Below are 27,974 nucleotides of genomic sequence, written 5' to 3' on the forward strand. Positions count from 1 at the left end.
TGCACCGTTTGTCATATTGTTTTAAACGGGAATAAAGGGAAGGGAGAGTAAGTGAGATTGGTCAGAATGTGGCAATCGATGTGACCACAATGCACAAACATAAAGAGCCGAAAGAGCCTGTTTGCATTCATATGCCGTGTTATGTTAAAATGCACAATATTTATGGGCCTTTCTATCTATCTATGATGTTGCATAACTCGGTCCATGCTATAGCAAAACAAAACCGGCAACAATCAACAAAAAAAGTCATGCAAATACACTTCAGTGCAAACATATGCACATTTGCATTGTTAGACTTGTGGCATGAATTAAAATGAACAAAAAGAAAAAAAAACAAGAATAACAACAACAACAACGAACGCAAAAATTGTTTTTTTGACCATTTTTATCAATTTTCAAGTCCATAACCAACAATTTCTAGCTGAATTTGTCATATTTGGATTGTTTTTATTTTTATTTTTATTCTCATTTTTTTTGTTTTTTTTTTTTTTTTTTTATTTTTTGCCAATTTTATTTTCCTTCGACTGCAAAAATTCTGAAAATGTCATGTGATGTCGTTTTACCCCAATCAAAGCCTTCATGGCGCAGACAATTGTGTTATATTTCACTCCTTACTTGTTAATATACCTTCCGGCTTGAAAGCTCACACAACGTATGGTGTCCTCTTCACACTTCACACGGTCGAAAATAAAATGGGAAAAAAAAAAAAATTCATCTCCAGCTGCGGTCACACATATGACCGACCGGCCATTACTAGTGTATACAAATTTTTAAAAATTTTTCCCTCCATTAACGAACTGTAAAGTTATACTCACTTTATCATTCCGATTGTAACATCCAGAGAACTTATCTGTATTTGTTATAATCAATCAATGATTTCTAATTCAATTCAATTATTTACATTGGTCGTCCAACTAGTGGCTATGCTGGCATCTTACTCCTCCTCAGTTATCTATTCCACCATTTATCCGTCTGTCTATTAGTCTATTCATCTATCCAAAGCATTGTGTACGTCTATGGCTAATTCATTGCACACCAGTCCATCCGTTTGTACATAGGATTATCTATCTGTGTGCCTATGTGTGTGTGTGTGTGTGTGTGTGCAAGTGCGGGTGTGTGTGTGTGTGTGTATAGGTTTATCAGAGATTACACTTTACCGTCTGCCAGTATGCATTGGTGCATTCATTTCTTCGTCAGTCCATAGATCCGATCGTAGTTCCTCTACCCTATCGTTAGATCCATGAAATGTGCGTCAGTTCATTCTTGTCTATCTGCCTGTGCAATCCCTCGATCTATATACATTTATTCGTAGTACCATCTAGTTATCCTTCAATCAGTTTGCTTACTCCATCTGATAATAGAATTCTCTAGTCACGCATAGGTCCACTCATTGGCGCGTTATTCTCTACAAATGCTAATCGCATCCATACTTACATAAAGAATGTGTACTTGCATTAATGTATTCGTTTACATCGCTTCATCCATCTCATTGGTCCATTCGTCTGAATGCCCGTCCACCTCTCTATCCATTGACTCGAAAATGTTCTTGCAATTATTTCAACCTTCTCTTTACTGCTTCGTTGTTTAATCATTGATGAAATTTTCAAAGTTGCCAATAACTTGGTTAAACAATCTTCCCTTCCATTAACAGTAGCTATCATCTGTTTACAGCCGCAATAGCTGATCAAGAAAATTCAGAGAGGAAGAAAAGATCAAACAGGTTGTGAGAGAAAATAATAGATTTCGACGTGACTTACCTGGCTGTACTAGCTGTCGAGTATCTGGCGTTCGGTTAAATGCGAAAAAATGTTCCTTTGTTTGTACATTTCTTGTTCTTCCTTTTGTGAGGCGACGCCATAACGTGGATATTTTAAGCATTTTAGGATAAATAAAAGAGAATTTTTTTTTGTTTTTTCTTTCTCCAAATTTTTATTGATTTTTGATTATTTTTGCAATTTCGTTAGTTTTTTCTTTATTTATTTATTTTTTTTTTTTGTACGGTGTTCGTTGTATTCAATAAAAATCTAAACACAATAAAATGTTTAATAAATGCATCTGACAATTGTGACAAATGTGGCTCTAGTGACTACCGTCGTTAGTCGTTTATCACTCGCTTTGATTTAGTCTCTCATTGTTTTATAGTTTTATGATTATGTGGTTATATTCGATCAGTTATGTATGGAATTTCTACAAGATTTATTAACACAAGCGTCAATATGCATTGACAATAGAAAATTATTTGAAGCTTTAAAAACAAAAACGAAAATAAAAAGAGCGAGAGAGAAAGACTAAACTTTTTTATTATAATTTATTTGCTTTCTTTTTGTTTTTTTTTAAATTTAAATAAAAAACAATTAAACATTCTATAAAATGACATAAGCAGAGAAGTGTACGCAAAATCAAGCAAAATAATATGATAGATCATTTATGCCTAAAATTTGAATTTCGATTGAGTGCTGGAACAATGTTGTTTAATCCAAACCTCACCAGAAATTCTTATGACAACAGAAGTGGTTTGAATTGAATTGGACCCGGAGAGCAAGAGAGAGAGAGAGACAGGATTTCTTCATTATATTGTCTGATTATTGAGCTTATAAAATATCTACCTATTTAAATATGTAAATGTACCTTAGCCTTAGGCAACGATTTAACGACCAAATTAAACTATGGATGAGGATGCATCATGTTATTAAGTGTTTGTGATATGGTGAAAATGATGCAAAATACAATATAATAAAAAAAAAAAACTTGGCTTTATTTGTCCAGGAAAAATGGTTATTACGCTTTAAAATTTCTTAATTAATATAAATTTGGTCGTATAAAATACATACATATAAACAAACAAAACATTATCCTTGCATAAGATTATCGATGGGAAGAAATACTGCAAAAAAGGGATGCACTTAAAGCGAAACTAGTGAAATATGCATAGAATCTAGCAAAGTGTCGGCGTTCACCTTAATGCAGTCCATGGGTACACTACAACACTACTACAACTTTTCAATATTATTTCATATTGGAACGATAAAAACTACTTTATACTATGGGACGAATCAAAAACGGTATAAAATGATTTGTTGCTCTTTTTCAATGGACTTTACTCTACTCGTTACTTTGTCTGTGAATATTCTTCCAGCCATTTAACGCGGAATAAAGTTCTAAGCCAGACTCTGGCAATGTTCATTTATGGGCTACAAATAAAGTTTAGATGCGTAGGCGAAACGCTTTTAGCACCTGCCATAAGATTAAAGCTATCTGGGAAAAAAGTAAAAAACATTATAGTAGGACGAGGCCCATCACTTCGCTAAACGATTATTCAAAACAAGGCTTTATATTGCAAATGGTCGAAAAAGTCACCCGATCCCAATCATTTTCAATATCAATCGTCCTTGGGCCAAATTTCGTCAAAATATTTCGAAAATTGTGACCTGTAGGTGGAATATAAGAAAAAAAGGCGGACAGGTGAAGAGGCGGATGTATCGGGATGCGAGCAGACAAGTTCAGATCGATTCGGAAAATCATTCCGTATCGTTCGCTGTATTAAAAAGGTTGACTTATCTCAAATCTTTCTAAGGGTTACTTACATCCGCACCACAATACACCCTTGCACCACACGTGATGTGCGCATAGATTACGCATTATTTTTAGCAATATGGCGAATGCAGTGAATGTAACTGATCACTCCATTTCCTTGTTATAACAAAAAAACAAGCGACAAGTGTACATTCGCAATAATCCGAAACTTTTACCTCGTCCGTCTATGAAAAAGAGAAAGCCGCATAAGCATAATTAGTTGTTCCCGTATACCGGGGATGGTGAACGCTCCACAGCAACAGACAACAGACAGATGAAAAAGTGGATAGATATACTGGCAAGAACAGATCCAATTTCGATGGTTTGATATCAAAAACGGTTCGCTACAATACACTCACACTAGACGATTTCCCAACATTTCAACGCCCACCTAATTGAATGCTTTTTCAAACTTTTTCCAAAGCTTTTGCGCAATAACATTTTTCTGAGATTTACGAACAGATAATAGGCACTGTGGATTAGATCGGACACGTGACGACGAATGTGGCTGCAATCCTATCTTCAAGTGACGCAATTTGCCCATTACGTCTATAGGCTTTTCAAATGGTGCTTGTAAGTCATTGTAAGTAAACGCGCCGCAACAACTTCCTCGTAACTGAATTCTCGTCAGTTAATACACAAGCTTTTGACAAACTTTAAGTTGTCAGCTATATCGTGCGAGTTGACCTTGAAACTATCGAGAAAAATTTTCAGAATTAATTTTGATATTTTAAGAGTTCACCGCGTTCAACAACATCGCTTAACATTAACAGTCGACAGATGAATTCATTCGTAGTATTATTTATTTATATACAAATCATTCTTTAGTAAAAGTCGAAATTCCGATTTTCCATTACCTTTAGTAATAAGAGAAGTAGGGTAACTAAAACCATTATATTTCGTAAACAAATACTCGAAATGACATGAAATGTTGACAAGAATCGATGATGCTTTCCAAGATATAATAGGAATTTTTTATTAGACACGATATCTATGGGACCAACAGTTCTGGAACTTATCGATTTTTCAATACGACTTTCGATTTGATCAAATGAATGCAAATATTTTGAGTCTCTATTGGAAAGCGATCTTGAGTGTAACTACAACAACAAATTGATTCCAAGATCATCCTTTACTGATATTTATCTTTTGCACGCATGCATGTACGAAAGCAATTGGATGACAATGTCAAGTATGGCAGCATTATATTGTTTTAATGACAACAATTGCCGGTCGACATTGTGCAAACCATTACTGACTGCTGATCAAATGCCAGCTTTGACTCGCTTAAAAAGCGTCTTACCTGATAGATTGACGAAATATTTTTTTCGGTTTTTTACTTAATGACTCTTATGAAACCTTATATATCGTGTCTTTCGATGAATCGATCTTTCACACACGGATTTATTCCCCATCCATTGTCGATGTAAAACTGCAAACGATTGCTTTAACCCGCATTCTCGATATCGGTTTTGTGTTTCTTAAGCTGGCTATTAACCTATGTTGTTTGTTATTTTAGAGAGAGTTAATCAGCGTAGGCTCACCTCTTATCAGATTTATTCAAATTCGAATTGCTTGAATTGCTTTTGGTGAAGTCATGAATAGCACAGCCCCACCACCACCACCACCACTGAGAGAAACACGTTTGCCTAACGGATACCCGTTCTCTTTCGTCCTGGCAAGCAAATCCTTCAGATTTGCATAGATAATCTAGTCATCCTTGTTAGTTACTTATTAGGTAGTTTTTTTATTATTTATTTATTTATTTTTTTTTTTTTTTTTTGTATATCTGCTCTTATACCTAAGGATATTAAGCATGAGATTCACTTACATCTCCTTCCACATGACCTTGAATTTATTTGTAAATGTCATGAAAAATGTGCGTGTGTGTAATGATCAAATCCGTGTGTAATGCGTTCAACTTCCCTCACCTAAAATTTTTCAAACAGCCTCATTTAGCACTACTACAAGCTCTCCTGTAGCTCAAAATTATTGAAATTGAAACTTTTTACTTACGGCCCTAAGCGCTTGATGGCGATTGTTTTGCTCGACGACTGAGAGAGAGTAGAAATTTGAGAAATGTTCAGTTATTATTATAATTAACTTATAGCGAGTTTACGAATAATTGCAGGGAATGCTTGGTTGAGTCTACCAATCACAACAACAAATTTTGTACGCTTTGTTTTCGATCTGTAATTGATAGCAGTCCTATTTAATTTGTCAAACGCCATAACGGTTGATTTTTTTTTTTTGCTTTTATAATTTTTCCATTTTCTCGGTAATATATTCATTTATATGTTTGTTTGTTCATTGATTCGTATCATTGCTGGCTTGAAGATAATCTCTGGTAAGAAGTCCTTAAGCGATTACTTTTCTTCTTTTTTTATTTTTTTTATTTTTTATTTCGATATTATCGCAAGGAATTAATTTAAGTGACTGACAATTGCACGCATCCTGCACAGCGTTGAACGAATGAACATAAAAGGCTAAAAAGCGGAAATCGGTAAAATGAACTCAAAGCTAAACCGTTAACATTAACCATGATTTGAATATTTGCAGTCATGTAGACCTTATGCGTATATATAGAGAGCATATTGAAAAAAAAAAAAAAAAAAAAAAAGAAAAAGAAACGAGAAAAATTGTTAAAGTATGTGTGTAATAGCTATAAAGGACACACATTCTTCCCAGACATATTTACAAATCCGTACACATGAACAAATAATCGTAATAAAAATAATATTGAGTTAACTCTAAAAGGAAGCACGCGACTCAAACGTGTCATGTTTATATTGGGGGACAAAAAAAAAAAAACACCAAACCGCTCTGAAAATCTGTTTATAAATAAAGTGAAGTGTTTGCGTTTGCGTTTTCTTTTTTTTTTTTTTCCTTTTTATTATATTTTCACCCACTGTGAAAATGTGTTTGTGTCAAAATCAAATGTTATCTGGTTTTGATGTATTTGAAAAAAAAAAAAAAAAAAGCAAAAAAATCCAAATGAAAAAAGTAAATAAAATAAAAAGAATTAAAATTCAATGTAAATCACTTATGCCTATGTCGAATTGAAGGCTAAACAGTCTTTAGACAATTGTAAATATTTTAAACAATATTGAACTTATTGCATAAACCGGATCAAAATTCTTCTTCTTATTCTATTTGCAAATATTTACACTCATCCTAAGTAAAAATGCCAGAGTTTGTTTTTCTACTAACACATCACTTATTTAGTATAAAATTTCAAGCTTCGGCTTCACGACTTGGAAAGTCTCGATACCTTTAGTTAAACCTGATAGGGCAAATTACATTTTCCGCTTAATTCGGGCAAAATGCGATTTCGCAGCATTTTGCATTTTTGGTGACATAATATTCCCGCCTCATTATTATAGCGATTTATGGATAATAGGAAAATGAATGGAATGAATTTTCCAAAAAAAAAAAAAAATAAATAAATAAATAAATAAAAGCATGCGAGCGAGAATTAAATGAGAATTAGTTCCGTAGAGAAAGGGGTTTAGCTAACTCTTCTATTTTGCTTGAAGTGAGCGAAACCTTGGAAACCGGCAATCAGACTTGACGACTTCAAGCATTTTTACCAGAAAGAAACTCTTATCGAAACATAATTTGGAATATTATATTGATGACGAATTCGTATCTCAACAAGGATGCACGCTGCTGAGTATATGTAAATGTATAGGGGAAATGTCGCTTGTCCGTACACCCCCAAGCGGTGGACATAAAAATGAAATCAAACAGTTTCAGTAGTATTTAGGCTAATAATAAATTTTTGGAAAGTTTGTTGCAAATATTTGACAGCGAGAGATTGCTCCAATACGCCAATTAACCAAAACTTAACCAACCAACCCATAGCATATTAATCTATTTTAGGTGATCTAGTTAAAAAATGCAACGTGACTCCTTATTTCGATCTCGAAAGGATTGAAATTATAATATGCGTATATTGCTTCAGTGTCTTCAGTACACCTGAACAAGATCATTGATATTGTTCACTTATACCTTTCTTGATAAATCAAAGTCTACGACATCCAATTTATCGCCAAAATCTTTGAAAGCCTCCTTCCAACTTGCCCGCACGGAGAGAAAGCAAGAGGACGAAAAGAAAACCGCCGTGAGCAACCTATCATCCTATGTACTGGTCCATACATGCTCAACTCCTATTACCTCTCGCTCTTGGATTTATAAAATTTAACTTATAGTGACAATGGTGTAGATGACCTTCATATAGTAATGAATCTGTTAAGAAGAAGGAAAGTAATTATTCAAATCTCTTGACGAAATCCATTACGAAAAACTTGTCGCCGCATGATAGCCTCCCTGTCGAGGGGAAAACTCTAAATCATCTTGAGCGTTAAGTCATTTTTGAACGAAACAATTCAACTGCGGATCGTGAAGAGATTGCGCGATTTAGTACATCGATTAAATTGTGATGATTTGTATCGTCGGATAGAAAACCGAGTAGTTATACGAGTTTAAGCTTGAAAAAGAAGCTTAAAGATTACTTATCCTCCTATCCGCCTGAGTGGCCGAGTAGGCAAGAGTCTCGACTAGCAACTCAATGGTCGCGGCCGAGTTTTTAATAAAGCATAGAGCGCCTTAGATGCGTGTGCTTTTATGACTCTTTAGTCTTAGAATTTATTCTTGGGGGCTAAATTTATAATAATAATAATAATAATAATAATAATAGTTATCCCACATGGTCTCAAATTTGTTGCAAGTGTTTTGTAAATTTCATATGAATTCAAATGATCAATGGGCACGCCTACAATTAAGAAATTACTTGCTACTAAAATATATTCAATAATTCGATGCAAATTGCGCCGAAAAACTCAATTCCAATTTATTTAACAAAAATTAAAGTTCACTCTTGTTCGGTTGGATGATGGATGGATGATGGCTAGGAGAGGATTCGGGTCATGGGTTACATATATTTTTTTTTTTTTTTTCATTTTTATGTATTCATGCTCCTCGATATTCGCAAACAAAGACATTGAAATCTAATCTTAAATTCATAAACATATTGTTTAAATGTATGTAAATATATATAAACACTTATAATGGAATTCTCTGGATGGTATTTAATTTGCTATTAGGCACAATATCAAATATCATTCACAACAGAACACACACACAGTATCTTTATGTGCAGAAATCTAAACACATGACGGCGGCGACGGCAATGGCGGCGGTTGTTTCTAATAGTTAACCCTCTTTTTGCTTAGACGTATATCCATTTAGAGACTCATTAGTGAAACATATGTGTTTCAAGCGTTACATTTATATAAATTTCATATTACACCCGCACGCTCGCATACCGCCAGCCATTCATTCAAGCGCTTACCCACAAAACTCCTAAAGTTAGTTGATATTCGATTTTATTGTTGCTGTTGCTTTTCTTCTTCTTCTTCTTCTTCTTCTGCTTTTTTGGTATTTTTTTTTTTTGCTTTTCTTTTTTCTTTTTTTTTTTTAAGCTATTTTCCTTTATGCGTTTCAAAAAGGTTACTTGCCAAAGCAATTTGTTAAATGCTTAAGTAGTCCAACGTGAACGCAATGAACGAGTAGACAGGGCATTTACATGTTTATAACGAAACAATCCGGTGTATAAAAGTTAAACTGTCAGTTAAATATGTTACACTTGCTTATAATTTAATTGTGATTTTTATATATATATATATATATATATAGATATATGCACCCCAATGTGAAATAGAGGTAAACTAAAGTTCTCAATACATTAATAACAAACAAACATATCCGTTAAATGTAATTAGATATATATCTGCGATCGGTTTAGTTAACTCCGCCTATCCATATATATAAACTCGTTCCTCGACAATCGCGAAAAGCTAAAGAAAGAAATTTAAGACATTTACCAGCCACCACGCCACCACCAATAGGCGCATAACTAGTACTAGTAGTAGCTTACAGCAGTTACGAACGATCTAAGAAAGTGAACCTAGTCAGCAAACTTGCTCTCGTCGATGATTAAGAAATTGCTCTCCAAACTTGATTCATTTAAGATAACCGATGACCAAGACTCATCTCCCTAACAATTTACCGATATTTACGCTTGTTGTCCCTGATTAGAGTTTTCAAGGATGCTAGTCTTAGAAATGCATTTTGTGGTTCATGCGGCCTCATACAATATCTATTCTATTCTATTACCTTAACAAATTTTAGTTGATTTTTATTGCTATCATAAAATGCGAAGCATTAATGCGTAATATATTCTCAGATTTATAAAGCCGTTTATATACCAATCAGTTGCTTAATTATACTGCGCGCGAAGGTCAATTATAAATGCCATCAAATAATCCCAAGTCCTGATGTAGTCAGTATCCAAAACAATTATATTGATTGAACCTTGTCTAGTCAGTATGTCCGGCCGATATCTGTTCATGTGTTTTTTTATGCTCAATCTATAGATCGTAAGCTTTAAGAAATTTTTTCAATTAAAAATTTGGAATCGATTGGAAAAAATTTTATAACCATTTTATTTTATGACGACTTATATTGAAAAAGTCAAGTCAATCGTCCGTTATATGGGACAAATTTTGATATTTCAAAATTGTCGACATAAATCACTGAATAGTAATATTTCGGTTTATAGAATTGATGTGAAAATTTTTGATCGGAATGGCCAAGGGGTGGGATTTCAAACCATTTCTCATAAACATTCCTACGGCATATAAGCGTCGTATCATAAAATTTGCTTAAAATTCTACTGGTACTGGTACTGGTACTGATCTATTTTTCAGACAACTTTCTCAAAGCGAAGTTCTTTTGGAAAATAAACCGTTATTTCGACAAACAGAATAATGAAATCAAATAATGAATATCGGCAGTTCACTCTCATATCAAGTCTTCCCTGAAAAGTATGCTTGCATAAGATTTCGTATTTAACAAAGAAAATAAATGAGAAATTGTTTGAGATAACGTGGAGCAGGATATTGGGAGGCCTTGGTTTACTTCTTTTAACTTATCTATACAACGATTCAGCTTTGTATGAAAGGCTGTTCTTGATGCTGAAATATGTTCAGATATTTTAAATAAATTATTTCTCTTTCAATTAAAAATGTTTTCCTCACAACCATTTGGTGACTTTATTGAACCGAAAGTGTGTTTGTAACACCTTTTACAATATCCGTAAGAGAATTTATGTCAAATTTCACAAGTTCTTCCCGCTTGTTTCATAAACCATATCTGACGCGATCAATTTTCCCAAAATTTTCGGTCTCGGTAACTTGGACATTGGTAGCTTGCACGAAATAAGTTTCAATTGTTTACAAGCTGCCGTTCGCTATACATCAAAATGTGAAGAAGTGGATGTCATTTAAGGCAAGGAGTTTTTTCCAGGAAAAATAAAACCCTAGCTGGGAGTGACGAGAGTTTGCTCAAAAATTCTAATCTACAGACAAATTCGTTTCCGTCAAAGGCAACCCACAATGTGATCTTCAACTTGGACTGATATTCCCGAGACCTATTCCTTCTAAGCAGCACTGACTGATTAGCAGATTGCCGGCTATGGAAGGATGAAGATGCGCGAAGTACCATGAAGTTTCTATCGGAGAGAGCATCTGCAAACTACCCGACAAAAGGCGAAAGACCATAAAAAATACTAATAAATATTTCGATTATTAAACTTTCTGACAAATATATATCAAATAATATAATATATAATTTTTATCAAAGCACGAAATTGAACCTCTTCACACAATTGATAATTTAACAGGATTTGAAGGCAAATTTACTAAAAATGAAGTTTTACCTGACGAAGACGTATATTGGAGATAAGAGGATAAGAGGTTTTCGTTTTTAAAACTTCCAGTTTTTACTGCCGTAACGCACAACATCAAATAAAATTGCATTCATCTTGGGGCGATTACTTCATATTCATTATCTTACTTAGTCAATATTCAGGCTATGTAAAATATCTTGCGAATTCAAAGCGAACCAATAGACAAGTCAGCGCTTGGTTCTTTACTACCTTTCGAAAGGCTTTCATCGGAAATTTTCGTCTTGGATGTTTAAGTAGAATAGATCTTCAATAACCATTGGTGAGAGTTTTGAAACATTGACAGCAACGGTTAGACGAACCTTCTAATCAAGTCTACTTATATTTTATATAGATTTTAAGGCAAATATCAACGATGTTGGGAACAGTATGACAAATTCAGTAAACGCCATCCATGAGATGTGAGGATAATCATAATTGACCTTTGATAGAGCAAGCAAGTAATGCCTTGGCTAACAATATCGTAACAGAAAATGTCCTGTTCGATGATCGTTGTAGGTTTTTATTCAATGCCTTTTGAAATTAAATTTCCAAGGATGATATAGTTTTTTTTTACAATTCTTAGGAAATCGATTTACAAATTATTCACTGCTCAAATATTGCTATTCAACTCTGTTGACTCGACTCTAACTTGCCTTCTGCAAAAATGCTGCAAGTTATCATTAACTAATTCATGGCGACATCTTTATGTTAATTCGTTTCTCGGTTAAATTTTTGCTAAATATTGTTAATATTTTCGCGAATCGTTGGCTGCATGAGGCCGGAAGAGCATCAAATGTGCGATTTTCGGAACAATATGACAAGCGAAGAAAACTGCTAATGCCTTATAACGTGACTTGTATGCACGGAGCTGAATAGAACTCTTAGTGACAAGATTTTTCTCTGTTTTTCGATTTTCAATGAATTACATGAGCGGCAGAGACTTCACCTTAGTCGCAGCAATAGTAAGTGCTCAGCAGGTAAACTTATAACACATACTGATCGAGCAGATCAGCCAGTAGGCTGCGGCCACCTTCTCCGTTTCTCTTTCACCTTTCTTGCTGCACAAAAAGGAAATCACCCCTAAGTGATTGATCATATTATTAGACATTTCTTAGATCATAAAATAAAGAAAAATTTTCCATATCTCGCATTTTTTCCTGGTAAATTGACTCATTCTCTCAGTTTGAAGTTTATTCTTTAGTCTTCTTTTAATCAAATGAAATCGAGAGCGAGAGATTTGAAGCAAGCAAGCGTATTATTTAAGAAATTAAAGTTTTTCCCTCTGCTCGCCTTCTGTTCTAACAGTCATCGCAAAACATTTGAAGTCAACTCATGGTTTTACTTTAATTGCAAACGTAAAGAATCGGTTGTGGTAGCTGATTGTCCTCCATTGTGGTCCATTTTTTAAACCAAATTTTGTGCGAGAACTTTCAATGTTTTTGCCAAATTTGAAGTCTATAGCTTCATTTTTGTGGCCATTAGAAACGGACAGACAGACGGAAATGCTGATATCGATTCAAAAATTAATGCTAATCAAGAATATATAAATTTTGTGGAATCTCTGATGTCTCTTTCTAGGCGTTGCCAAGGTTTTGACGAAATACACCTACCGCTCATGCTTCGTAGATAGGTATTAAAAAACTATCATTGCCTTGTTAAAGGGATTTTCTTTAAGAAAAATATGGCAACTTTTTCTTATGGAATAGAAAGCCTAAGGGAAGATAGTCCGGCGACTATTTCAATTTGAAGCATTGTGACGTTCTGCCGTTAGAAGTTGAGCTAAGTGCATAAAAATGTTCTTCTTACTGCTTTTCGAACTGGAAATGGAATATGAATTTTTCTGAAACATTTCTATGTTAGTGAAGATTAAAAGATTCGATTTGAATGGCATATAAACTTACTGATGAAATGATGAGATTCTCTATCGCTTCGTTTGATCAAACATTAATCATTTGTTCAACAAATAGTAGGAAATCTGATTAAATAAATACCGATTTAAATTACAATTCATATGCAGTATAAGAAAAGCATCATTGAAAACATGCGCATACTTACATAATGCCATAATAAAATTACCGAGAATATATATATATATATATATACGAGTATATACGGTCTATAATTAATTTCCATCAAAAACAGACATCAACAGCAGACTTACTTTTACCAACAGTTGTATGGTAGCAATAAAATGAAAATCTATTCACAAGCACTCACACATAGAATTATTATTATTATTATTATAAACATATACACATACGCATAAACACATACACACACATATATATATGTATATATATATACGTACATACTAAGCCGTAATCAAGACCATAATAATCATTAATCTTATCGCCGCCTTGGCTTATTATTTCAATTTTACAGACTTTAGTCCTTTTGCCAACGCAAAGGCCGAAAGTCAGTTAAGTAAGAACACTGGAAATGAGAACATTGTCTTATATAAATCGGGGGAAAGGGATCTCTTGTGGTTTAGATGGAAAATGAGAAATTTTACAGAAATTCAATGAACAAAAACCAAAAAAAAGGGGCAAAAAAAAAAAAAAAAAAAAAAAAAAAAATTCTGCGATAACAATTAATCCAGTGATATTTTCATTTAACCGGAAAATAAACTCAAGTGTTAAAAGTCCTGCTGTGTGGCTTACAACAGTTAAGGAATAAAAAGATAGCGAACAACATTTCCAGACCCATTAAAGCAATAAACGATAGGCAATACTAATAATATCATGCGAAAGAATTGCTTACATACCCATAAACATATATATATATATATATATATATATATATACATATATATATACATATATATATTTACGTGCATGTAAATATATATAGGCAGATGCATACATATATATATATATATATATATGTATCCATACTAGCTATCACGATACTGTCAACAACATCAAAACGCACGACACCGTGCCGCACCATACCGCATCGCATCGCATCGCATCGCATCGCATCAAATCACACTACATCGTTTTTCAACGGTATCAACAGCCTGAAACGAAGGGTGTATGGAAACAGAAAACTTTGACAAACTGTCTCAAACTTATTGCTTACATAAATACATAAACTTAAATTGTAGTTATTATCTTTGTGCTTGAATCAACCAACCTAAGGATACCTATATGGAGAGAAGAGAATATTGAATGACCTCCTCACACTTGCACGTAGAGACGCATATATTTATACAGCATGCTACTGCTCTGTATAATAATTCAAAAACAGTTTCAACTAAAGTTACCGCCTTTTCTCGTAGCTGTCATATGCACGGTTTAAACTTTAACTACACACAATAAAATAATATATATATATATATATATATGTATATATATGTATATGCATATACATTTATACATATATACAAACAAACCTTAATACATGCAAGCTGGTAAACGTCCATCTCTCTAAGGTCTCTTTAAACTTAGATGAGGGTAAACAACGTCTAGCATCTTGTTGGGGTGTCATTGCTTATGTATATCTATCTATATGTAAGTGCGTTTATATCAAGTAACGATTTGTATCTGTGTTGTAATCAATTTGTTGCAAATTATCCTTTTTTGCTTTTACAAAGTGTAAAATGATTTTCTAATGTTGTTGTTGCTGATATTCTTGCTGTTTTTGTTGCTGGTGTTGTTGTTGTTGAAAAATTTACATTTATTAAGGATTATTAGGACGTTCTGTTGCTAACACATTGACAACCATTTAAAACAAAGTTTTACAATTAAATGAAATTTAAATTAAATAAAAATTTAAAAAAAAAAAAAAAAAAACATAGAAAAAAATTAATTCCCTCAAAAATTTAATTAATTTTATTCTCGGTTTTTATAATTACAGGTAAAAATTTGGTTTCAAAATCGTCGCATGAAATGGCGTAACTCGAAAGAGCGTGAGCTCTTGGCCAGTGGTGGTTCCAGAGATCAAACTTTGCCTAATAAAAATAATCCTAATCCGGATTTGTCTGATGCCAAATGTGATCGGCCCGTTACTCCTTTATCGCCCGGTTCCGTTTCACCTAATCGCCAAAGTGTATCCCCTAGCAATTCTGTGACTGCTAAAGAAGAGATTACCAACGGTCAGCAGCAGCATCAACAGCAATCAGTAGAGAATCAATCATCGAACATAATTAGTGGAAAACCGTTGTCGTCACCGAAAACGCCCAGCTCGCCACCTATTATGCATCATATACCGCAACCGGTAACTAGCATTGGTCTACCGCCTTATAGTGCTCAAAATATGCAAATATCATCACCACCACCGCCTCTGCTAACCATGGCCAAGTTGCCCAATGCAATGTCAACAACTATTAATAACATTAACAATAGCAATAACGATCAATCATCAATAGCATCATCACCGCCCAGTTGCAGTGCGGCAGCCGTAACAGCTGCCTCGGCTAACGGTGGCGGCAACGTTAACATTGTTATGCCCATGACCAATGCCGAATTTCAAGCCAAAATCAATGCTGAAATGCATAAGCATTTAATGGCGGCCGATTTAAAATTCAAACTAGAATCGACACTTAACGAGGCAAAGCAAAGACGTCTCAATATGTTAAGCATTAGTGCCGGCGATAATATCACTTTGCATTCCGCTACATCTCTCTCCGGTAGTAATCTATTCATTAGCAATGCAATGCAGGAGGCGCTCAATCATCAACATCAGCTGCAACAGCAACACTTGCACAATTCGATTCAATCATTATCGAATGGACCGCAGGCCCAACCACAACCACCACCACCACCACCACCACCGCCACCAGCATCCACCACTGCGTCATCGTCACCTTCCTGTCATCAGTTTCCTCAATCGGGTCAAAATTATCATTTCCAGAATTCGGATTTTATGAAAATGTATTACGACGATTATGACGAATCCAATTCAGATACTGATGAAGAGATCAGTGTAACGTGACCGCCTTAAATCGTAGAAGATAAACGAAATGATATGAAAATGCAGAACAGAACAGAACAGAAAGAAAGAGAAATAACAAAAGTTACACAATTGTACATAACATATATATTTGATTTACTTAATTTATAATCTATTTAACGATTCATTGATTTTTATACCCTACACTTGAAACTGCTCTTACAATACTTTCGGCAAAATTTCAAAAATATGAAAATATATATGAAAACGATGACTTGCTACAGATATTTTCAAATAAATCAACTCAGTGATGAGTTGAAGTCTGTCCATCTGTAGAAATCTTTAAAGCGTTTAACAAAATATGTCTTAAGATCTTACGATGTTTTATATCGGTCGGTCATCAACGGTCAGTGCGATTGCGAAATATCAAAGGGCATAAATTAAAGCTTTACGCAATCGCTAATCCACGACAAAATCAATTAAAATTTTTGGAATTTTTCAAGATGCCCCCCCTCCTCTCTCTCTCTCTCTCTCTCTCTCTCTCTCTCTGTCTGTCTCTCTATTTGTCGCATGTGTTATTATAAAAATGAATTTTTATATAAAATCTGTAGCGTGACGTGATGTGAAATCAGTTTGAAATTCTTTTCTTTTTTTTTTTTTTTTTTGAGACAACAGTGATGGGTACTAAAGTTACGGCAAAAGTCGAATTTGATTTTATCATTTTCCGTTTTTATATATAGTATTAGTATTCTTCTATATATTACAATAACAAAAACATGTGTCATATTAATTTTAAATTTATGACGAAAATAAATTTCTTTTATTTTTCCCAGAATCCAATTTAAAAAAAAAAAAAAAAAAACCACATATATATGCAAAAATCCTGATTAATACATTGAGTGGAAAATAAATTTAAATGCGGATAATAAATATATGCACTTATAATTTAATCATTTTTTTGTTCTTCATAATCGAAAGGGAAACGAAAAGCAACACTTTGCACGGTTTGCATCTTAACTAATGACCATTCACAGTTAAGCATAAATCGATCACAATAAAACAAAATGGTTTATATATTTAATAAAGCACATGTAGGAATGAATATCTGAACAAAATTTCATTAATTAATCATTTGCATTGATTTATTCAATTAAAAACTTCATTAAAAAGTTCATTGGAGAAATGCAAGAAACTTGCGTTGCCTTGTTACTGGCTTACGGGTCAATCGCTTACCCTTACCCATGATGCCGATGCGAATCTTTAATATTCCGTTATCTATTCAAATTCCCAATAGGCATTAAATTCCAAGTCCAATTGAGATGTTGTTGATATTGAATGAAATTGCAATCAGTGTTCCAATTATAAATCTCCCATTGCTAAATCAGAAAATTCACTTAACATTCAATTATGAATTATCTGATTCCGGCTTCGATTCAATTCAATCACAATAGCATTGTAACGCTTCACCGGCCGCAATTGCACTTCCAATTCAATTAAATCAAGTGCTGAAGAGCGCTAGTTCGGAATTGGCCTTTCAAGATGTTCACTTGTTATTCTAAATTTTTTTATTTAATGCAGTTCAGCTCTCAGCCATGCATGGACAAGCCATCCGACGCTAATGAATGACAAAAGTCTGGCCAAAACTCTCGATAACCTTGAGCAAAGGTCTAATATGAGCTGTGTTGAGCTTATTGTTGGAAAAAAAAATGATTTGTCTACCAATCAACTCCCTTAACAGAACTATTCGGTTTCTTTAGCATTCTTACCTATTCCTCCTGAAGCCGTCCGCTCACCATACAATATGCTCGCGCGCCTAGTCATTCTTTAAATGCACTGCTTGGCATTGAGTACCAATAGACGATTATTCCGACTATTTCAGATTTTTTCCACTTTAAAATCTTCCTTTCTCTTTCTTTACTTACAATCTTTTCTATGATCCCCATTGTGTCGCGTACGCTCAGTTGACGTCTCCTCTCTGAATGGCTAACTAAACAAAATTTGCAAATACACTTTATTACGAAGCATAAACAAAACAAAGTCGACTACGGCCATTAAATACCCTACACAATTTTGCACAGTTGTGTACCAAAAATTATAATTTGTTCCCATGTAAATCCCTACCTTTCACGGGAATCTTTATTTCGAATTGAGGCCAATAAATCGACCTTAGCCAAGCTGGTCCAAACTCGGTGCAATAAATTCATATTACAAATTGCTATCTACGACCGCTTATATATATATATATATTTATATATATTTATATATCATATACGTATGCATATATATAACTTTTTTTTTCAAGGGCTTAGATTGCATGGCCGATTCCCTCAAAACTCTTAAAAAGCTTTAAAAAGCCGAAAAGCGAAATTGCAAATTTATAAAGGATTGTTCAGTGCAAGGCATTAGGCAATGTATTAAATTTCATCAAAATATTCCATAAATTTTTCGAGTCAATTGAATATAAAGGTTCTTTAACAGTTATCAAGCATATAGGTAAACAGATGGACCGGTTTAATGCATGTTACTGCCCACTCACAAAAAATGTAGGATATAAAAAAATCCGACCTTTTTAACTATGAGGACGAATATATTCGTTAATCGACTATATAAATAAAGAACAAGTTTCTTCTCGAAAAATGAATAAATAGCGAAAATATACTGGTAATAACGTACCTGTGAAAATTCTATATATGGATTAAAATGTACTTGCATCGGAATGGCAGATAATCGTTTAGTCTAAGTATAAAGAAATATTAGTTTGGGGAAAAAGAAATCCATTAAAGCATGGAACAATTTGTTGACACACGATTCACTCATCATAAATATCAAAAAAAAAAAACAAAAAAAGAGAGAGCAAGCCATAAAAGCCTTACGTACGTCCAACAAATTTCAGCAAAAAACAAACGCTTGAGGAAACATTCAGGTAAATATGTTTATTACAAAGAAAACTTTCTTATCTCTAACGTATTATCGTTTCCTTATATCCTTTAGATCTCGGTAGAGAATCTAGAAAGCGATATGTGACGCATTTAAGCATTTCTAAACCCGCTAAGAATGTATAGGTGGATGAGCCTAAGCTACCTTTTTCCATTCATCATCATGTGAGCGAGTGAACTCCTTCATCGAATGGCCATACATTGAACATAAAGCGCTTAGCTGAGGCGCTCAACGTTCAATTTTACATATCTTGGATTTATCATTTTCAATTTGAACATAGAAATGTCCGGCTGGGGCAAACTTGGATATTATTAATGCAGTAAATGCCCAGCACTAGTACATAGTACCAGGGAGACAATTATTTTTAGTACACGCTAGACTTTATCGAAGGCTTCTTCCATATCTAGCAATATACCTGGTGTATGAAACGACACAATGACATTGCTCAATTCTAATATCTTCGTTCCGGCAACCCATCTGATAACTTTTTATATTAGAACTGAGAATATTCTCTGCAGAATTCAGGTTCATTTTTATACACATCACCAAAGGACGAGACGCATATTGATTTTGTCAAAATGTTTACAACGCCCAGAAGGTAAAGAGTAAAAAAAAAATGGTTCGGTCTCCAATTGTGAATCGATGTAAGCATAGCCGTCCATCCGTCTGACCATCTGTCCGTCTGTGTCCATATATGTTGTAAATATTCTTTTGGCCACAAAAATCAACCTATCGACTGCAAATTTGTCCGCTGGTCGGTATTGAAAATAGGGCAAATCCGTCGAAGGGCACACCCACCGCCACCATGTAAACTGAGAATGCCTCCGTTTTTCAAAGCGAATGAAAAATTGGTTTTTTGCTCATTACACATAAACTACACCATTGCACTAAATGTACAAACATTTGAACTCATATACTATGGGCAAGGCTGTAGCAATCGCACGTAAAAATGAAAAAAATTTACCACGCCCAGCCAATAGTATACTGTATCAATTTTCAATTGTTTTCTCAACATCTTTATAACAGGCAAAAACAACCTTCAAAAATCCCATAAAATATTCTAGTTTTTGCCCAGTTTCAAGTCTGGAATGCAGGCAAACATGTCTGCCTGTTCGTCTGTCCATCTGTCCGCTTGCGCAACTTTGTCGTATTTGTGGTAAGCATTCTCCCGATATTGTCTAGAAATTTGCAAAAGAATTTACAATTGACTTAAACTTTTCAAAGGACACGCCTACAACGCCCACATGCTTATACGATAAAAAAACTTTTATTTTGAAAATAGAAGAAATCAGTTGCGCCCATTGCATAAGAATATTGTTATTTTGTTTTTTTTTTTTTTCTTTGTCTTATTTTGGAGGTAAACGGTGATGGGTATAAAAGATTCGATCCCGAGCGAATTTAACTTTCGCACTTTTATACTTTAAAATTATGAAAATGTAATTGTATTTGTTTTTTTGTGTTTTTTGTGTTTTTTTTGATTTTTTTTCTCATAATTGCAAATATTATTACAGTCGTGTTAGTTAACGCAAATAAATAAAAATAAATTCCTTATAAATAGAAATATATATCAAGGTGTACATAAATACTGAAAACATAGAAATTAAAAACTAAATTCGTTTTCCGAATTGCAATACAAACATTATTCGAAATTAATTTAAAAACTAATGAGCTATCAAAGAAAAAAAAAAAAAAAGAAAAGAAGGTGAGCGAAAAGTGCTACTGACGAATCTATGTATATCTATGAAAATCACAAAATCGAAAATTACACTACGAAGAATAATTTGTACGTTGGAGGAAAAAAAAAAGAAAAAAAAAAAGAAAACAGTTCGACTACAATGCCAGTTATTCGTCATCCAGGCGCACGGCATGATTAATATGACAACAGTTAGTCTCACTAGTAGTAACGGTGGGAGATTTTAATGGCACTGGTACGGTAATAGTCGAGACGGATATTTTCCCATTACCGTTAATATCATTCGGTATGTTTGAATTAAAGATTGTTTTCGACGAATCCAACTTCAGAATACGACGTTTCTGCGTGAAATTAATAATGCAAGATATTAAGAGACCCAATACGAGCGTAAGTAAACAGCCCAGCATGGAATACCACATATAGCTTAGACGAAAAATAGACCAAGAACTGAAAAGCAAAAAAAAAAAAAAAAAAAAAAAAAGAAATTTTTAATAAATAACGAAGTATATAAATTCATATTTTATCGATAATAGCTTACGTGAAGCCTGAGGATTCATTTTCAAATTGCTCGCTGAGACGTGGCATTAGAGTTGCAGTACTATTGACAAGACAATTGCAATTTTCGATCGATAATGACAAAGCGTTAGAATTGACGTTAGCAATTTGTGCTATAACACCAATGAAGATAACTATGATCAATGATATGAGTCCACCGTAGAAGGCCCCTTTAGTATTGGCTTGTTTGAAAGCAATTCCCAAAACGAAAAGACCCAGCGTAACACCGCCGACCAAGCCGTTTAGCGTTAAAGTGGCCTGCAGTACACCGCCTAAATGCTCGACAATGAATACCAAACCGAATGATAAGACGCCATAACCTAAAGACATCCACTTGGCATAGAAGGCACCTTTATCCGGCGAAATTTTCACATTCAAGCCACTCACTAACAAATCTTCACAGGTAACGGCCGACAATGAATTTAAAGCCGAAGCCACGGTACTATTGAAGATAAAAAAATAAATAAAAATAATTGATAAGTTAAGCGGAAGTGACCATCACCGCAAAAAAACTTTTCTTTAACTCTTACGACAGTTAAGCTAATAAGCTGATAAGCTAATAAGCTACGTATGTGCACTCATAGCTTACCCCAAGCTAGCGGCAAATATGCCCGCAACAAATATTCCTGCGATACTGTATATATGCTCGTATGTATTTATTATGTAATAGGGTAGTAATTGATCGTTAGCTGTTATGCGTTCGGAGAGCAAAGGATCGCATTCAACGTAATGATTATAAACCATTAATCCGGTATAGAAATTTAATAAAAATACGATCACTAGACCGAGAATCGCGAAACCCAAGGCCACTTTCGCTAATTTTAAAGATTTCAATGACATGCATTTCTGTACGGATGCCTGATTGGTGCAGAACAAAGAGGTCCAATAAAAAAAGCCGCCAATCACTACCGACCAAACGCTATGACGCGTTGTAGGATCCATATTGAAACTATTTAATGAACAAAATTTTTTTTTAATTGCATTAAAACGAATTCAAAAATTAAAGCCCATTAGAGTACGTACTTGAAAAATTCTACGCGCTCCCCATCAGCTGCGGTAGTAAAAATTTCCTCTGGTGTGCCGCTGTAAAAACAACCTAAGGCAATGACCAATACTAGAGATATACCTAAAACCGCCGCCTGTAAATTATGAATCACACGTACACATACACATACACATACATATATATGAAATGATTTTTATTATTTTCAAAATATTTAAATTTATTTACAATAATTACCTGAAATGTATCGGCTATTACTACCGCTTTCATACCGCCTTGCGACGAATAGAAAATACAAACTAAATAAATCAATATCACAGCAATTTTAGTATCCAAACCGGTCGCTTTAGAAAGAGCTATAGCAGGTGCCAGTACAGCTACAGCCGTATAAAAACACATCTAAACGCATAAATAATAAATTTAAGAAATTAAATAAAATGATTTCGTTGTAATCGACATGTCTGCATACCTGAATGACATATAAGACGCCGCCCATAATACGTATTTCCTTGCCAAAGCGTATACCCAAAAATTCATAGCAGCTGGTCAGTTCCATTTTAAAATAAATCGGATAGAAAATCTTCACCGCAATAGGTATAACCAAAATCATAGGAATAACTAAATATATATAAAGATGTGTATGTGAATAAAGTCTTAAAGCATAATTGTGCAGCGTATGCAACACTTTTACATGCTTACCTATCAATACGAATTGTGTACCCTGGAAATACATTTCGGCCGGATTGCCTAACAATTCGATCGCCGTTATGAAACTTGTTGTCAAACTTAATGTGACGGGAAATATGCTCATTTCGGAACCAAGTAAAAATTCATTCGATGAACTGCCGGATTTTTTGCAAAAACCATAAAAAACTCCTATACCCAATGAGATCACTAACATGCCCAATAAAACCGCATAATCATAAAGGGAGAATGTCGCCTTATGCTTGGGTGAATTGCACAGCTCAAGTTCATCATCACTCTGAATGGAAACGGTATTAGGCTTTTGTTCATACGATTTTATTAGCATTGAAGCGGCCTTGTGGAATTCCTGATTCTCGCGAGAAGAAAACTCGCCGCGTACTATTAAGTATTCGGGATAATTATGAATTAACGGCATAACCGTACGCGGCAGGGTAGCCGGAGGATCGGTAGTTGTTTCATAGGTTTTTGGCACAACATTGGGTGACAAAGCCAAGCCATTTGCGCTATGCGCCAACGCACATAAAAACAATAATTTCAAAATGCTGGCCATTAGGGCAGACATCTAAAAAGTATTAACTGCTTGCGAGGTCCGTTCAAAAAAGTTGGGTAATTTTTCTCTGGTTTTCTTTTTTTCGGTTTTTTATTTATATTTTATTTTATATATTTATTTGTTTATTTATATATTTATTTATTTATTTTTATTTTTTTTTGATAAATAATTTTCCGTTAATTTTATATATGATTTGTTTTTCCCTTTAAGATATTCTTCCGAAATTTCAATTTCTTCCTCTTACATATACATATGTTCAACAGCCTGTAAATGCAATTTTAAAAAGAGAAAAAAAGTAAACAAAATTACATTAAAATTAAAAAATTGCTTATTGTTATGCCTACAACACGTGCCACACACCACAGTTGTGGTACGAGGGCATATTAAGTTTATGCGAATGTATGCAATACCCAGAAGGATCTGAAATGAATTCACTTTTTTCCCGTTTTTATTTTATTGGATTCAATCGACAGATCGCAATTTTTTCAAAATATTTCATGTTTTGACGAACGCTATTGAAAATGATTCGGATCGCACCATTTTTCGACCGCTCCCCGTATGACGACTTCTTAATATAAATGCAATTGCAATTTTCATAATTTCTCGACAAAAATGGTTGGCTATCGTCCAATTTCGATATTCTAAATTGCTATGGCAAGTTTCTTGGCAAATTTCGGTTGGCCACCTCTCAGATTATTTCGTTTCCCCCACGAAAACTGATCATTCATTCTATGTGAAAAAGATGTAATTTTCAATATTTTATGGTGAAAGTTGCTTCATAATAGTAAATTGACAAAGGAATCAAGCTTATCGTATTTGGACCACATACGTCTATTTTTTTTATACTCCAACAAATATGGGGATTATCAAGAAAAACAAGCCCTTCTATATATGAAAAGAAAGTAAGTCTATTTTCTCTCGGAAACTGAGAAATAATACAATTTTTATGAAGTGAATTAAATTTCCTAAATTTGGATCATGTCATATGACATTTTCGGCCTCCTCCAATATGCGATGGGATTTCTCGAAAAATGTGCGTATGCATGAAAATAATATGTAAAATTTGACGTATTATTTAATGAACAGTTGTACTATATCAAATGATCTAGGGCATCCAATTGTCGATCTTGCTCGACTATAAAGTTCTTACTTGTTTTTCTGCTCAGCTAATGTTTAAGATCACCCATAAAACGTACCTATAAGTTTTTATGATACACAGTTTTCTGGTACACAGTTTATGTTGCACTATGTTGCACTTTGATTGACTTGGACCACTTCGCGATGCCGATCCGAATGCAAGAACCTTCAAATTTATGAAAATTTCCTTTATTTTTGTGGTTGAAAGAGTGCTTACTATTGGCCGGATACATACACATCCACTTGGACCGATTGACGGACGGTTATATATAATCAAGCCCGCATAGATTTTACATAATCTCCGTAGGTTATGCGTAAGTGTTGCAAACATTTTCACAAATTGAATATAAGTACATCCATCGTTTAGGGGCGAGCTTGAAAAGTATCCTTAACTACTCGAAGACTGGTTCTTTCACATGTGTGATGACGAATATTAATGAGTGTTTTCACTTTTCTTCTTTTTTTTTTTAATAATTAGGACAAAAAACAAAATGATTCTATATTTGGAGGACACAAGAAGATATTAACCCAACTTTGTCTTTTTTATGAAAAGTTTTCATTTTCAATAATTACGATACCTTAATTAATTAGGCAATTTTAATTAACAAACTAGTTAATCTATTATAAATTAAAGCTCGGCATATACATATATAAATCTATATATATATATATATATATATATATATAATATATGTCTTTATATACTTATGTATATAGTTACGGAAATTAAAAAATAATTCAAATTCAATAGAAATACGCCGCCGTGCTTAATGCAAGTCAATGTTCTTCAATTATGTTTTATGACATTATGAAGTGTGTTTTAAGAGAGAAAAAATGATCGGATTAAAATGGATCGTCAATTGCAAACATTTGGGATAATAAATACGATAATGACGAGCAAGAATTAAACAAATTATTGAGATAAGCCATGCATTGGGAAAGAAATTCTCAAGAAATGTTGTCTTTCAAATATTGAAGGAGTTGAAATGAAAAAAATTACAAAAAAAAAAAAAAAAAAAAAATTAATAAATAACTTCAGGTGTTTGCTTTGATTTGTTTGTTTATGAAGAGCTAACAACTCACAAAGTCTTTTCATAACAAAAATACCAACAACATCGTGGTAGTATTAGTCGTAATAGTAGTATTAGTAGTATTAGTAGTAGTAGTAGTAGTATAGGTAATTTTAACATTAACTGTTAAACTAACCGACAATGTTACGGAACAAGACTTAAGCGAATTTATCTGGTTTATGGCGGATACTGGCAGACATACTGGCGCATACCAGTTTCTTTGCAAATAAGAGAAAACGGAAAGATACAAACAAACAAACCAATGCCCGCGCGAACGATATATCACCAACAAATTAATGTAATAATAATAATAATATAAAAAACTGAACGCTCTCAAATATGTGCATATATATATATATATATATATGCATCATATTTTAATATATATATGTATATATGTAAATGTTTGATATATATATATATATGTATAAATAATTATTGAATATACGATGGAATATCCAAACAGAGCAAAGCAAAGACTTCTGTTAGCCGCATGTGTAAATTCCAAAAGACAAAGCTCTTCAAATTATACACATATATATGTACTTGCAATCATATTTATATAAACATACAAACGTGTAATTAATAATTGTTACGGTTTTTTATTTTTTATTTTTTTATTTTTTTTATTTTTTCGTTTATACGTACAGTTCACTGTTCATTGGTTAACAAATTGTCGCCCTTTCACTATCTCTAACCTTTTATGCGTGCATTCTCAGTGAATCACACTTGACGAAACACTTAACTAAATCTGTATGAAATCATTAGGCATTTTATTAATTTATAATCATTTAATTACTTTACCTGCTCTGTTATCACTCGCCACTGTCTCGATTATATAAATTGCTGTGATCACATAAAATTTTATTTACCTTTAATTTACTCAGTTATAAGCATTATATTAGACTGTTTGCGACAATGAAAATTAAATCTGAATGTGTGTACACATGATCAAATTTATCATAATCATTTTGAAGACAGTTGTGTATCTACATACATGCTACTTGTATTGAAAAAAAACTTGAAGCCATTCAAATTTTGCTCGCCGATTATTACCTGACATTATTTTATTCAAATCAGTATATAATCGAGATAAGACTAATTTTTATATGTTAGGTATTTTAAAATTCGTTTAAAAAGTTAAATAACATTTTTTTTTTTTTTTATTATATGTTCTTTAAGTAATTATTTGATAATTAAAATGTGTAAAATATTTTTCTTGGTACCTTGTTTATGGCTTTTATTGTTATTTATTTAACGCAGTTAAATAAGATTAAACATATATAGGTGATTAGCGTTATTATTAAACAGAAGTCGCAAAAAAAAAAAAAAAAAAAAAAAAATGACAATTAAAAAAATTAAATTCGATCAGGAACGAATTTTTTATACCCATCACTATTTACCTCAAAAAAAGACAAAAAAACAAAAAAAAAAATAAAAGAACGAAATTCTCATTGCGCTATAATATGGAGTGGGTGCAGTTGTTTTCTTCAATTTGCAAAATAAACAATTTTTGTCCAAGAGGCATGTGCGGGTTGTGGGCGTGTTCCTTGAAAAGTTTAAGTCACGTTCTTTCCAAATTCTTTTGCTACAAAGTTGCGTAAATAGACAAATGGACGGACAGACGAGCAGGCGGACATGTTTGTTTGCATTCCAAAATATGGAACTGGCCAAGAATTTCTACACTTTATCAAGCTTGTTTTTGCGCATTATAAAGATATTGAAAAAACAAATAAAGATTGACACAGCATAATATTGGGTAGGCGTGGTCAATTTTTTTCATATTTATGCGTAAATGTTACGCGTATCGCGCATAAAATATGCGTTCGAATTTTTGCTCATTTATTTGTTATATGTATATTTGCGTGTCCTTTGACCGATTTGGCCAAATGCGTGCAAGGACTTCTACTGTTGCTGCCAAAATTTGAATAGCTTTGATAGGTTCATTTTTGCGGCCAGGAGAACGTTTACAAGAAACATTACACAGACTGTCTTGCTTAAATCGATTTAGGTTTCGATGCTGATGAAGAATACATATATATATACTTTGTGACGGTCAGAGGGACGGA

General features: G+C 33.5%; 2 protein-coding genes across 2 annotated transcripts in view; one reads left to right on the top strand and one right to left on the bottom strand.

Annotated features, from left to right (window-relative positions):
* Positions 1-16,307, top strand: part of LOC119644956 (GATA zinc finger domain-containing protein 10) — a 43,852-nt gene extending 27,545 nt beyond the window's left edge. Inside the window, exon 5 of the mRNA XM_038044699.1 lies at positions 15,221-16,307. Within this exon, the coding sequence (XP_037900627.1) occupies positions 15,221-16,297 (1,077 nt within the window). The 3' untranslated portion in view covers positions 16,298-16,307. The remainder of the gene's footprint in view (positions 1-15,220) is intronic.
* Positions 16,308-20,728: 4,421 nt separating this feature from the next.
* On the bottom strand, positions 20,729-23,802 carry LOC119631397 (sodium-coupled monocarboxylate transporter 1). The gene is made up of 7 exons (XM_038023561.1): positions 23,143-23,802; positions 22,913-23,061; positions 22,681-22,842; positions 22,464-22,579; positions 22,030-22,389; positions 21,424-21,882; positions 20,729-21,332 (listed from the first exon to the last, which is right to left on the bottom strand). Exons 1-7 carry the CDS (start codon positions 23,708-23,710, stop codon positions 21,035-21,037), a joined length of 2,112 nt encoding a protein of 703 aa, XP_037879489.1. The 5' UTR covers positions 23,711-23,802; the 3' UTR covers positions 20,729-21,034.
* Positions 23,803-27,974: the final 4,172 nt, after the last annotated feature.

The sequence above is a fragment of the Glossina fuscipes genome, unplaced genomic scaffold (genome assembly GCF_014805625.2).
Source record: "Glossina fuscipes isolate IAEA_lab_2018 unplaced genomic scaffold, Yale_Gfus_2 1, whole genome shotgun sequence".
NCBI classification, from domain to species: Eukaryota; Metazoa; Arthropoda; class Insecta; order Diptera; family Glossinidae; genus Glossina; species Glossina fuscipes.